The 14369-nt window shown below is 38.3% G+C and overlaps 2 protein-coding genes across 2 annotated transcripts; one reads left to right on the forward strand and one right to left on the reverse strand.

Annotated features, from left to right (window-relative positions):
- Positions 1-1453: 1453 nt before the first annotated feature.
- On the reverse strand, positions 1454-2569 carry LOC141827224 (photosystem I P700 chlorophyll a apoprotein A1-like; the record flags this gene model as incomplete). The annotated part of the gene is made up of 1 exon (XM_074714457.1): positions 1454-2569. A coding segment is annotated over one exon (1116 nt), but the record flags the coding sequence as incomplete, so codon positions are not given.
- Positions 2570-9892: 7323 nt separating this feature from the next.
- On the forward strand, positions 9893-11261 carry LOC141827225 (mitochondrial carrier protein CoAc1-like). The gene is made up of 4 exons (XM_074714458.1): positions 9893-10040; positions 10256-10440; positions 10532-10696; positions 11154-11261. The coding sequence occupies exons 1-4, from the start codon at positions 9893-9895 to the stop codon at positions 11259-11261; spliced, it is 606 nt and encodes a 201-aa protein (XP_074570559.1).
- Positions 11262-14369: the final 3108 nt, after the last annotated feature.

A 14369-nucleotide genomic window follows, 5' to 3' on the forward strand; every position in this document is an offset into this window, starting at 1 on the left:
AAGTGAATGAATCGATAATGCCTTGTCATCTCCAGCAACATCTAATATTTTTTCATCATAAGTCGATGAGGACTCGACATAAGGCTAAGCGAACAAAAATAAAGTATTAGCATGCCCATAAATTTTCAACGAACACCCAGAGAAAAATTTCAAATTTAAGAAAGAATTATAAAAGGTCATTTGTCTTCGTCAAAAGGAGATTTCAATTGGAGTACATTAAGAAGCTATTTTATGCAAATCATCAAAAGAAAAAGAAGAAGAAAAAAAATCAACCTTGAGGACAATGTTATTTTAAAGGATAGTGGTGATACGATCCCTAAATAGACTTATTTAAATAAGTCCTTTAAAATATTATCTTTTAGAATATGTTATTAGATTTGTTATTAATTTAGATAAGGTCGTTAAATTTATTAATAATTATCATTTGAATAGGTTATTAGATTTATTAATATTTTTTATATTGACTTGGTATTATTATAGGGTTACATATAGAGTCTTTATGTAATTTTTTAAAAAACAAGCAATGAAGTAAATTATTTTGATTAATCAATTCTATTGATTAAGCAATGATCCCCACGAAGTGATCGTTTATCTTCATTCTTATTTCTTTTCTTCAATTCTTCGTAACATAGGATACGGGTTCCTATCACAGAGAAACTAGAACTACTTTAGAAATTATTTATCTATTTCTAATTTTTTTACCAAATATAATAATTTCTTTATCTGAATTATTTTTTAGAAATTCAAGCAAGAATAACGTGGCTTGCGTTTGCCACAATCTGCCCTAAGAATAATATGCCGGCGAATTTTTTTACATACAAGTGGAGAATAAAACAATTTTATGGAAACGCATAGTTCTAGCCAAACTCAAATCAATAGCCATTTAGAGAAAATAAGAAAGTCTTGGGGTGTTTTTGAAATGTTGCCGATAAATAATCTAAAGATCCTAAACAAAGCGAATCGATCAGCTGGCGAAGGCGATGCCGTGTAAATCTCGCAGTTCCACCGTCAGGATCGTAATGGACGGCGCAGATGTGATCGCTCGTTCAAAAAAGTGCCTGTTGATGTCCGCATATAAGCATTCCTAGTGACATCGAATCAGCCGCCGGCAGCGAGGTCGCATAAGATCTCCCAACCTCTATCCACGCGCCGCCTGGCACATCGCTAGTCCCTGCTGATTCGCGTCCCGTGAGCCGATTCGGTAAGAAGGTGCCAGACGCGATTCAAAGCGAAGGGAAGGAGAAGCCGCTTCCAATTCCGTGGCCTTCACTTCGCTTCCATGATCCCTTCTTCCTGTTGTTCTATGTGAATCGGAGGGATCGAGCTTGATCTATGGGTTGATCGATTGCTAGGTTGCCCAAAGTACCTGGCTTTTGCGCTTCGATTCCCAATCTCCTTCCGTGTTTATGAATCTTCTCTTCGCGTTGGTCGATTCGGATGCGAAGGAACCTCATCAGTTTCTCGTCGTTCGCGCTTTATTCTGCCTCCCTTTCCATCGGAAAGATTTCTTCTTCTGCCGGTAATGGGTTACTCCTACAGCACGTCCTTGTACAATGCTCAAGGCTCTAGGCTGAGTAGCAGGAGCAACTTTTAATTTGTTATGAGCCCAAACGATGGATTCAATGAGTTCTTGCCAATAACCACGGCCGCTGAATAGAAACATTAAACTGAAAGCCCATACAAAATGAGCACCCAAGAAAAAAAGACCATATGCAGATAATGAAGAACCATAAGACTGAATTACCTGAGATGCCTGTGCCCATAAGAAATCTCGGAGCCACCCATTAATAGTAATGGAACTCTGCGCAAAGTTTCCTCCTGTAATATGAGTTACTACTCCTTGATCACTTATAGTACCCCAAACATCCGACTGCATTTTCCAACTGAAATGGAAAATAACTACCGAAATGGAATTGTACATCCAGAATAGACCTAAGAAGACATGATCCCAGGCGGATACTTGACATGTCCCCCCTCTTCCAGGTCCATCACAAGGGAAACGAAAACCAAGATTTGCTTTATCAGGGATCAAACGGGAACTGCGAGCAAATAGAACACCCTTCAGTAGTATCAATACAGTTACGTGGATCGTAAATGCATGAATATGATGGACTAAAAAGTCTGCGGTTCCTAATGGAATAGTTTCATAGAGTCCCTTATGGCCCTGCCCGGTAAATGGACCTTTATGAGCCTCTAAAATGTCTTTAAGGCCATGACCAATGCCCCAGTTAGTTCTATACATATGACCTGCGATCAGGAAAAGAATAGCAATAGCTAAATGATGGTGTGCAATATCGGTTAGCCATAGACCACCTGTTATTGGGTCTAATCCTCCACGAAAAGTCAGAAATTCTGCGTATTTTGACCAATTCAAGGTGAAAAAGGGGGTTGCTCCCTCGGCAAAACTAGGATAAAGTTGAGCCAAAAGGTTCCGATTTAAGATAAATTCATGAGGAAGTGGTATTTCTTTAGGATCAACTCCAGCGTCGAGAAATTGGTTAATCGGTAAAGATACATGGATTTGGTGTCCCGCCCAAGAAAGAGACCCAAGTCCTAATAACCCCGGCAATTACGTAATATTGAAGTCAATCCGAGGCAAGTGTTCGGATCTATTATGACATAACGATTAGGTGCCCAAGGGGCCATTTTCCTTGGAAAGTACTTTCCCGGCGAAACGAAAAAACAATTTTTTTTGCAACCTAAACCTAGTATACTTATATCTGAATGTATAAGTACCCATATGAATCTACTTCTATGAAATATTCTATTCCTTTACTAGAAATCACAAGATCATTCATTAGGATTAATAAGATCCATTGCTATATCTTATCCATATTTAGTCATTCCACCGTATCTTGTATCTTTCTTTTACTAGCTTTATTAGTTTTATTCTATACCGTTTTATCCCTATGAGATACCATACAATGATTTTAGAAAGAAAGGATATAATGAAACTCTTGATTGGATCTTTGACCAATATGGTTTTGTGCAAAAATCGTGGTGCCATCAATCGATGAAAGTCGTAATTGATTTCAAAATCGAAATATACGTTTCGTGTAGATAGATTTAGACTATTAATTTGCTCAAAACCGATTAAGGGTGAATGAGAAATTAATTGTTTAAAGTTGGCCCAGAATAATATTAATTATTAATTAATGTTATATAAGGAAGTGCATGGGGAATAGTCTCACATCGGAGAATTTCGATGAGTTTTCCTTCCTTATTAATGTTGCTGTGTTAATGAAATTAACACAAAAAATCCATGTGTTCTCTTCTCACGGGCGAGCAAGTGCTCGCACCTACAAGCCCGCCACGCGCGTAATGGGCGCTCTGTCGGCGCACTTTGCACGTCGTCGCGAGGAGCATTGAGGAGCTTAAATTTATGCTCCAGCAAATGTGGCAGTGCCTACGTGGCACTCGTGTGACGTGTTAGGCGCCTATGTGGCATCCACGTGGGCAGGGAGAGATGGCCGGACTGTTGACTGGACGAACGGATAACAACCGTTAATCAAAGAGGTGATGGATCGCATGTGATGTGATCTGGAGCGTTGGATCGTGAAGAATCGCGATTGACCGCTGGTGATGGTGCTTGATCTGAAGCGTCAAATCGAATGAATTTTTGAATCCAGATCTGACGGCTGATGACCAAAGGGAGATATGAGGATCACAACTCTCCAGATTTGATGGATAGGATTAAAGGTCGATCTGAAGAGTTACAACCCTCTAGATCGAACGTCCCAGATCGATCTTGTCCAAATATCATAGTCACTCACCAAAGGGTATTCTACCTCTTCCTTTGTATAAATAGATTCTTCCAGATGCTGAAAAATAGGGATCGGCAGCCCTCTCGCACACAACCCACACGTAGAGATTGTAGAGGAGATGAAGAAGGAAGAAGAAGAACACAAGAACACCAGATTTGTGGTTTGGAGGCAACTCCTTCCTCCTTCCACCGCCACAACAACAATTAATTCTATATATCAGGAATATCTCACGCTACAAAGGAGAAACCGCCCCACCTTATATACTGGGAGGTTAGGGCACCATAATCGAGGATTACAAAGACGAAAAAGCCCTTAATTCAGAACTGACCACACAGATCGATCCACGACGAACCGGTCCACATTTGAGAGTTCAGGCTCCACACTCTAACAATCTCCCACTTGGAGTCTGAACTCCAAACAATAACAGGCATCTCAAAAGTCTTGATTCTCCTCATTGTAGCAAAAGAAAGAACTGGCTGTGGCACCCTCCATCAATCATTCATGGAGGCCAACTAAAGCTTGGCACAGCTTCAGTTTCTCTCTTATAACCGCCTTGGTCAACATGTCTGCTGGATTTTCTGTCCCTCGTATCTTCTCAAGCAATAGAGTACCATCTTCAATCAACCCACGGATGAAGTGATACTTCAGCTATATATGCTTCATCCTTGCATGGAAGACAGGGTTCTTGGCAAGGTGAATTGCACTTTGACTGTCACAAAACAGCTCACTGCTGTTTTGTTTCTTGCCCAATTCCTTCAGAAAATTATTTAGCCACACCATCTCCTTGCTAGCTTCGGAGACAGCAACATACTCTGCTTCTGTGGTTGAAAGAGCAACAACTTTTTGAAGTTGTGATATCCAACTCACTGCAGTCCCACCCAAGGTGTAAACATAACCAGTGGTGCTTCTTCTTGTGTCCAGATCACCACCAAGATCTGCATCAACAAAGCCTTGTAAAATGATGTCATTTTTCCTGAAACAAAGACATTTACCTGAAGTGCCTTTCAGGTATCTTAGAATCCATTTTACTGCCTCCCAGTGTTGTTTGCCCGGATCTGCCATATACCTGCACACAACTCCCACTGCGTGTGCTATATCCGGTCTGGTACAAACCATTGCATACATCAAGCTCCCCACAGCTGATGCATAAGGAATTTTCTTCATGGACTCACACTCTTCAACAGTCTTTGGTGACTGCTCTTTAGATAGCTTGAAGTGACTTGCTAGAGGAGTGTTGACTGGTTTTGCATCTTGCATGTTAAATCTGCCCAACACCTTCTGAATGTAGGCTTCTTGAGATAGCTTCAGAATACCATCTGTTGTATCCCTCACAATTCTCATTCCAAGAATTTGTTTTGTTGCCCCCAAGTCTTTCATAGCAAATTCCTTTGACAATTGCTTCTTCAACTTGTTGATCTCTGTTATACTTGATCCTGCAATGAGCATATCATCCACATATAATAGCAATATGATATAACAATTATCAAACTTCTTAAAATAACAACAATGGTCCATGTTGCATCTAATGAACCCATTGCTGCAGATGAATCCATCAAACTTCTTGTACCACTGTCTGGGAGCTTGTTTCAGACCATACAAGCTTTTGTTCAGTTTGCAAACAAGGTTTTCTCTATGATGTTCATGAAAACCTTCTGGCTGCACCATATAAATATCCTCCTCCAGATCACCATGGAGAAAAGCTGTTTTTACATCAAGCTGTTCTAGGTGCAGGTTTTCAGCAGCAACAATACTTAGCACTAATCTAATAGTGGTTAACTTGACAACTGGAGAGAAAATTTCAGTGTAATCAATACCTTCCTTCTGTTGGAAACCTTTCACAACCAGCCTTGCTTTGTACCTCTTGCTGCCATCATGTTCTTCTTTTAATCAAAAAACCCATTTGTTATGCAGTGCCCTCTTGCCGGGTGGTAGTTCAGTCAGCACCCAAGTTTCATTTTTGTATAGGGAATTCATTTCATCTTTCATTGCCAACTCCCACTTGACTGAATCTTCCACCTGTATAGCTTCATCAAAGCTTTCAGGTTCACCTGCATCGGTCAACAACAAGTAATACATTGCAGGAGAAAATCGTTCAGTTGGCTTGCGCAATCTGCTTGATCTTCTCAGTTGAACCTCTGGTTGTACTGCACTATTCTCATGATCTTCTTGAGATCTTCTCAGCACATCCTCTTCTGAAATTTCCTCCAACTCAACTTGTGTACTTTTCTGACTTTCTTGACCTGCATCTTCAGATCTCACATCAGATCTATGCTTATAAAGCAATTTTTCATTGAATATAACATTCCTTTGTCTAATGATTTTTCTACTTTCATCATCCCAGAAGCGGTATCCAAAATCATCAGAACCATATCCAATGAAAAAACATCTCCTTGACTTAGGATCTAACTTGTCCCTGTCATTCGAATCAACATGCACATATGAAACACAACCAAATACTCTCAGGTGTAAGAGAGTTACCTCCTTACCGGTCCAAGCCTCTTCTGGTAGCTCACCATTTAGAGGAACACTGGGTCCTCTATTAATTAGATAAGCAGCTGTGTTAATTGCATCTGCCCAAAAGGTTTTTGGTAGACCAGCATGTAGCCTCATGCTTCTAGCTCTCTCATTTAGAGTTCTATTCATACGTTCAGCAATTTCATTCTGTTGTGGAGTATTTGGAATTGTTTTCTCCATACGAATGCCATGTACTGCACAGAAATTTCTGAATTCCTTGCTGCTATATTCTCCTCCATTGTCTGACCTCAGACACTTGATCTTTGCACCAGTTTGATTTTCCACTTCAGCCTTCCACTTCACAAAGGTAGAAAATACATCAGATTTATTTTTAAGAAAATAAACCCATACCTTCCGAGTGGAGTCATCAATAAAGGTGACATAATATAGTGAACCTCCTAAGGATCGAATAGGGGCTGGTCCCCACACATCAGTGTGTACAAGTTCTAACTTTTCTAGCTTAGAACGTCTTCCAGCTTTAGAGAAGGTGACCTTTCTTTGCTTTCCCAGAATGCAGTCTTCACACAGTCCAATATCTATGGACTTTAGATCACCTAACTTCCCTTTTACAACCATCATTTTCATTCCCTTCTCACTCATGTGTCCAAGTCTGCAGTGCCAGATCTTGGAATCCTCTTCTGAATTTGTCACTGCCACTAAGTCTTTGTCATTTGCAGTCATATACAGAGTTCCTATCTTGCTGCCTCGTGCTATAACCATAACACCCTTGGTTATCTTCCAGCACCTATTAACAAAGGTAGTGACATATCCTTCGTCATCAAGCTGACCAATAGATATCAGATTTCTCTTCAAGCCAGGAACATGTCTAACATTCCTTAGCTTCCATACAGCCCCATTTGTTGTTTTCAACTGAACATCACCCTTCCCCACAATATCTAGAGGCTCATCATCTGCAAGATAAACTTTCCCAAAATTGCCAACAACATAATTTTGGAAAGTTTCTTTACATGAGGTAGAGTGAAAAGATGCTCCAGAATCTAGAATCCAGGATTCAATGGGACTGTTAACACTCAAAAAGAGCATCTTGGACTTCCTCTGTCATGACGTTAGCAGAGTCTTCTTCTTGTTTCTGCCCTTGATCCTTTTTCATTAGGAGCCTGCAATCCCTTTTAAAATGGCCTTTCTTACCACAATTCCAGCAACCATCGCCACGGGGTTTAGACTGACTTCTTTTCTTGGACTTGGATCTATTCCAATTTTGTCCACGCTGATTTGTTCTTCCCCTGCCTTCAGTGTTTAAGGCAGAACTAAAACTTAGTTCGCTACTCTGATCCTGTAAAGAACTGCTAACAGCCGTCACAGTAGCACTCCAACTTTCAGGTAAGGAGGACAGAAGAATCAAGGCTTTTATCTCATCATCAAAATCGATTTCTACAGAACTCAACTGTGTTGTAATCACGTTGAATTCATTTATATGATCTGTAACCGAGGAACCTTCGGTCATCTTCAGATTAAACAAACGACGCATCAAATGTACCTTGTTGGAAGCAGATGGTTTTTCGTACATGTTTGATAACGCCTGCATCAGACCTGCTGTGGTCTTCTCATTTACGATGTTGAATGCGACGTTTCTGGCCAACGTCAAGCGAACAACCCCGAGAGCTTGTCTATCCAGAAGATCCCAGTCTTCTTTCTTCATACCATCTGGCATCGTTCCAAGAAGTGGCTGATGCAGCTTCTTTTGATACAAGTAGTCTTCGATCTGCATCTTCCAGAAACCGAAGTCCTTGCCATCAAACTTCTCGATTCTCACCTTCCCTTCATCCGCTGCCATCACTCCCACTGTTTCCCTTGAAACTTTGCTCTGATACCAGTTGTTGGTCAGGGATCGGCAGCCCTCTCGCACACAACCCACACGTAGAGATTGTAGAGGAGATGAAGAAGGAAGAAGAAGAACACCAGATTTGTGGTTTGGAGGCAACTCCTTCCTTCTTCCACCGCCACAACAACAATTAATTCTATATATCAGGAATATCCCACGCTACAAAGGAGAAACCGCCCCACCTTATATACTGGGAGGTTAGGACACCATAATCGAGGATTACAAAGACGAAAAAGCCCTTAATTCAGAACTGACCACACAGATCGATCCACGACGAACCGGTCCACATTTGAGAGTTCAGGCTCCACACTCTAACAGAGGATACCTGACATTAGTCCTCTATCAAAATTTGAAAGGATACAATAAGTACAATATTTTCATAAATATGACCAAACAAGATTTAGATTTCCCTTCTAGCTGTTAATTTCACTCTTAGCATAACTGAAAATGGATGATATTATGGTAATACAGAGTCGATGTTTGACTCTCAGTCTTCTTTTTTCTCATAAACTTGTTTAACCTTTCTCATAAAGCTGATCAAACAAGATTTAGATATTCCTTCTAGGTATTAAATTCACTCTTAGCATAACTGAAAATGGATGATATTATTCACAAAAAAGCTAAGAGGATACCAGACATTAGTCCTCTATCAAATTTTGAAAAGGATACAATAAGTACAATATTTTCATAAAGATCACCAAACAAGATTTAGATTTCCCTTCTAGGTGTTAATTTCACTCTTAGCATAACTGAAAATGGATGATATTATGGTCATACAGAATCAATGTTTGACTCTTAGTCATCTTTTTTCTCATAAACTTGTTTAACCTTTCTCATAAAGCTGATCAAACAAGATTTAGATATTCCTTCTAGGTATTAAATTCACTCTTAGCATAACTGAAAATGGTTGATAGTATGGTCAAACAGAGTCAATATTGACTCTCAGTCTCTCCTTATTTCTCATAAACTTGTTTAACCTTTCTTACCCAGTTTGCAATACCTTTCTTATTTGAAACTTGAAATAGAAGCTATCTTAGCAAATGAATAGGGAGGATGGAGTATCTTAACTTTGCTGGAGAAAGATCTATCCTCACCAGACGCTCTAACAAACCATTTAAATCTTCAAGTCAAGCAATAAGAAAGGTTATAAAAAATACCAAAACAAACCCAACTATGGAAATATGGTTTGATAAGTAGAGAGCTAATAATGGGATTTAATGTAAAGGGAAACTTAAATTAATATGCCTCGAGTGAGGGGATATACAGAAAAGAAAGGACTCAAAGAGGAGAAAAAATAGAGTGCCTTTCTTGTTTAAAATAGTAGTCATTTATTTGTTGTTAATCATAAGAGAGCCCAGTGGAATACAAAAATTTCAAATGAGACTATCAGAGGGAGCTTTAGCTCCAACTCTATTTCATGGAGGAATCAAATCCTGCAATGATTTTGAGCCATGGCAATGAGAACAATGAGTCTGTGCTCTTGTCACATCCACCATGTTAATAGTGGGCACTTTGACAATGAGACAGCCATGCTCAGTGTTGGCAGCAACAAGATCCACATTATTAATCCTGGTCCTGGCATGGACGAAGCTTGCCTATGAAGGACTTGAACATGTAGCAGCTAATCATCATGCTGCTGCTTATGACTATTCAGATTTCGATGTCTGGCTGTGAGTATGAAGAAGAAGATAATGATTGCTCGGGCAAATAGGGAGAAGATGATGAATGCACTGATTTATGGAGCTAGTGAAAGGGAGAACACAATGACGAGATGGCAAACCACAATCCATGGAGTGGAGAGATGTTGCATGGGACTGATGTGGCAACAATGGATGATTTGGCAGTGAATTGGGATGCATGGAAAGATTTTGACACACCCTCTAATTTACCAACATTTTACAAAGATCTGGTAGATAAATGTCATCTAGTGTTTGTTTTGATGTTGTGATCTATAAATTATGCTTTCATGTTCTGTAACTGCAAAGTTGAACAAAACACCCACTGTTATTTTTAATGTCAATATCTCTAAAATTGGTGCACCAAAACTTTGTAGCAGTTCTTGTTGTTAAAGGTAATCAAGTAATTCAGGTGAAATTGGGTATTAGTTTTTCATGTTCTATTGTTGGTGTTGCAGGTCCTACTCTTGTTGGTATCATTCCTTATGCTGGTCTGAAGTTTTACATTTATGAAGATCTAAAGAGTCGTGTACCTGAACAGTATCAGACGTCTGTGGTTCTACGCCTGTCATGCGGGGCTTTATCTGGTTTATTTGGACAGACTCTCACCTATCCGCTTGATGTCATTAGGAGACAAATGCAGGCATTATATTTCCTGTTTGCCTTATTAATTCTTTTGCTCGATTAGCTGTTCCTTGGTATCATATACTTATTGTTATGATAATACTATGAAGGTTGGGGTTTCTGATCAGTATTTTTTATGCTTCAAGGTCCAAACTCAACAACTAAATCATTTTGGTGGTCCATGCATCAATGGCACACTGCAAGGGCTTTCGTACATTCTCCAGACTCAAGGATGGAGACAACTTTTTGCTGGTCTAAGCCTTAACTACATTAAGGTAATGAAACACATGTATATTAATCAGTTACAACCAAACAGCATCTGTTAAAAGCAACCAGAAAACTTATGGATTGCTGCTGGAGAGATAACATTTAAATCTTTCGTTTTCAGTTTGTCATATATTAGTCAGTTACTATCAAACAAGGACGATAAAAGCAACCAGAAAACATAGGTAGTGTTGCTGGAGAGATCCCATTCACCATTTCATTTTCAGTTTGTTTGACCTTATCAAAGTAAAAGGATATGTAACACATATATCTGGAAGATTGAGGGGCAACCACTTTCATGTCGCATTATGAATTTCAAAGCGTCTTAATACCTTTAAGACTGCCAATCCATGTAGTAAGAACAAATTCCTTTCTAGAGGAACATAGGGTAATAGCAATCCAATTGTTAGCTTGCATGTTACATCATATGGAGACGTTTCTGAGTGGAAACAATTTCGGCACTTGCAGGTCGTTCCTTCTGTGGCAATAGGTTTCACTGCATATGACTCGATGAAGACTCTGCTAAGAGTACCCCCTCGAGAAAAACTATCTTCAGCATCTGCTGCTTCTACCTGAAGGATTTCTGCAGTAAGGAGCCTGTGTGTAATGCTACTCAAGCATCTGAAGAGTAGAATGTTTTGACAAAAATTAATGATTTGTAAAGTGTTATTATCTTCATTGATGGAATATTTAACTATCCAGCTCAAACTACCATTCATTCATTGAGTTGGAATCACAGCTGAATGATTATATTGTATGATATTTCTATCTTTCAGTATCAGTTCAGTGGTACTAGTTCACCGATATGACATTCAGCAAGAGATCTAGATAACAAAAATTGTGATTATTGAATTAGCAATGGTATGACTGCTGTCTTCCTCTGTCAATAGAAATATCCGCATGATCATATGGGCTGATAGACAAAGTTAAAATATTTTCATAAAATAATGTATTAAAAATCATTAATTTATAAATGTTTTCTTTAAGATACTCCTAGCTAAACTCTTTTCCTCTTTTGTTTTCCTCAGTGAATAGGCACTCCTGCGGGTTTGGAAGTATTTGACAAGCCAGAAGATCACTGGTGAGTAGGCAATCAACCTCTTCTAGTTTGGTGAAGTGAATGATAATGTGTTGAAAACTCTTTTAGTTTGCCAATGAGTATAAATTGATGTTTTGAGAGATCCACCTCCATTCTGGGAATTGACCATTCTCGGAAGATACCACCCGTAACTCTCCACTTTTTCTTTGGTCTCAAAAACTTCATGTTGAAGCAGAGTATTTGGGAATGCCCTTCCTGTGGAATACATATCATATTTGGGAATGCCCTTCTTTGGTCCCGAGGCAATGGTGCTGTGGTAGGACATCTAGATAGTCACCTAGGCACTTGCGGTTCAATCCTCAGTTACGGCATATTTGTAGGAATTTTTTTTCAAATGGGGAGCGCAATCAAAAAATGCTGGACGTCTGGGTTAGCCGCTGCCCAGTATTTTTTACCTTGGTGGTCGGTGAGAAATTTCCGTGGGGTCAGATCGGTCATCTTCAGAGATAGTCAATGAGATTAATTGGGATTTATCATTGCTCTTTATATTCAATAATATATCAGATGGTATTTCATTCAACGATATACCCGCAAGTTGCTTTATTACAGGAGAGTGTCTGCTAGTCTTATTGGGGAAACAATACTTTTGTGTGGTGAAGTTTGACTATATATTTTTAGTATATTGACAATATGATTGTGCAGGGACTTGAAATATTACATATGAAGCTCGTGGATCTTGTTGACTAGATGAAATTCAGTTGGGGTTTTTGCTCGGTGTGGCCTGGAATGAGTATTGGAGCTTTAGAGGAGCTCCTAGGGCATGGATGATTGAGTGGTTGTCGGTTTGATTGTGGAGATCATGTGCTCAAAGGATTGATAGCCTAGGACGAATGGTGAAGCTTTGGAGGTGCTCAGAGGATTCTAGGGGATTGAGCATAGAGCGAGTTCAGGAGCTTGGTGCATTTGATAGCTCAAGTTCTTAGAACTAGGTATAGTCAATGGCATGGAGTATTGGTAGGATGACAAAATCGAGCTTGAATAGTTTATTGTATTTGATGGTTCAACAACCCAACAAAGTTGAAGATTTAGTGGCATGAGAGATTATAAGAGTAAATGTGATCTAGGGCGTTTCATTTTAGGGTAAATATATGATACTTAGGTAGGGGTGGGCAATATAGGGACTCAACTGTGAAGCCTTCTTTTAGGGAATTTTAGATCTTGTCACAATTTGTTGACTAGCTCAAGCTCAAGCTTTTGCATAAGTTTATTGTGATTAAAAACTAAGTAAAGATAGGACTATCTAAGGTCTATTTATCTCGACAATCGATTCGAGCCTGTCAATCAATTACAAAGTCGACCAAAAGAAAGTGTTGGATGACCAACAGTCGATTGGATATGACCAACTATGGAGTTGACTGAAGGCCTGAGAAGTTGGAGATGAAATATAATCGATTGAAGGCATGAAAAGTAGGTTAAGGGTTTTGAATCACTCTGTAATTGTCATTTTCCTCTTAATTTCACGTCCATCAAGAACTTGATTTTCGCACTACTATAACGTGGAAAGGAGTGAAAGCCTCCGATATGCCCTCTAATCTTCCTCTATGGAAGTATGCATTGGGGGGATTCGCTGTCATAAATCGTGTTTCAAGATAATGTTGGGTGTTAAGCAATGTGTATGTGTTGGACAATAGTTAAGCGAGCTAGTTAGCTACTAGTGGTGGGATGGTAGATAGGCGAGTGGCAAGTGTTGGACACAACATGAGCTTATTCGGAGATAGGTATGAGTTCGATTAAATTAAATAAATTGATTGAATTGATTAAATTTAAAATTTTAATTTTGTTATTTTAAAATTATTTTTTTTAAAAAAAATTAATCATTCCGTTAGATTTTAATTTTAAATTTTCTTGTTTAATTAAATTGAATGAATCAATATTAAAAAAATAATTAATAAATTTTTAAATAAATAAATATATAAATCTCTAATTAATGGATAAATTTTTTATAATATTTAAAAATTTTGTTTAATTTAATTTTTAATTGAATTAATTGATATTTATATGTTTGATTTATTTAATTTTTATTTAAAAATTTAGTTGATTCGTTTGAAATAAATTTTAATTTATTCAATTTTAATTAATTCAATTTGATTTAATTTTAATCAACTAGAGGGGGCAATGGACAAATGAAAATATTAATATAAAAGATTTCTCACCACTATGTAGTGTAAAAAAGTCATTAGAGATTTCCATAAAAATCATAGAAGTTTTAAAAAGATCTGAAAATCTATCTTTTTTTTTTCCTTTTAAACCATGGTTTCCCCTTAAATGGGTCTCTTTTAAAAACAAAACTAATATGGAAAAAAAATTCTTTGCCATTGATTAATCAACATTCCAAATTTATTCACACTTTCTTTCATTCAGTAGCTTTGGAAAAGTTAATTTCACATAGATTCTCTCCTCAGAAGTTTATGCTCATGCTATTTTTTATTTTTTTATTATCTAAATATCCAAATCTGGATCTGATTAATTCCGAAGACGTGCGGTCTTCTGCCCAATTAGTAAATCCGGAGGACTACGCATCACTAGTTCGATTTTTTTTCAACCCGATTTTCCACCTTCCTACCACAGCAAAAATTCCCCCATTC

This window comes from Curcuma longa, chromosome 4 (assembly GCF_044706935.1).
Source record: "Curcuma longa cultivar G26 ecotype Majalengka, Jawa Barat chromosome 4, ITB_CL_G26_1.1, whole genome shotgun sequence".
NCBI classification, from domain to species: Eukaryota; Viridiplantae; Streptophyta; class Magnoliopsida; order Zingiberales; family Zingiberaceae; genus Curcuma; species Curcuma longa.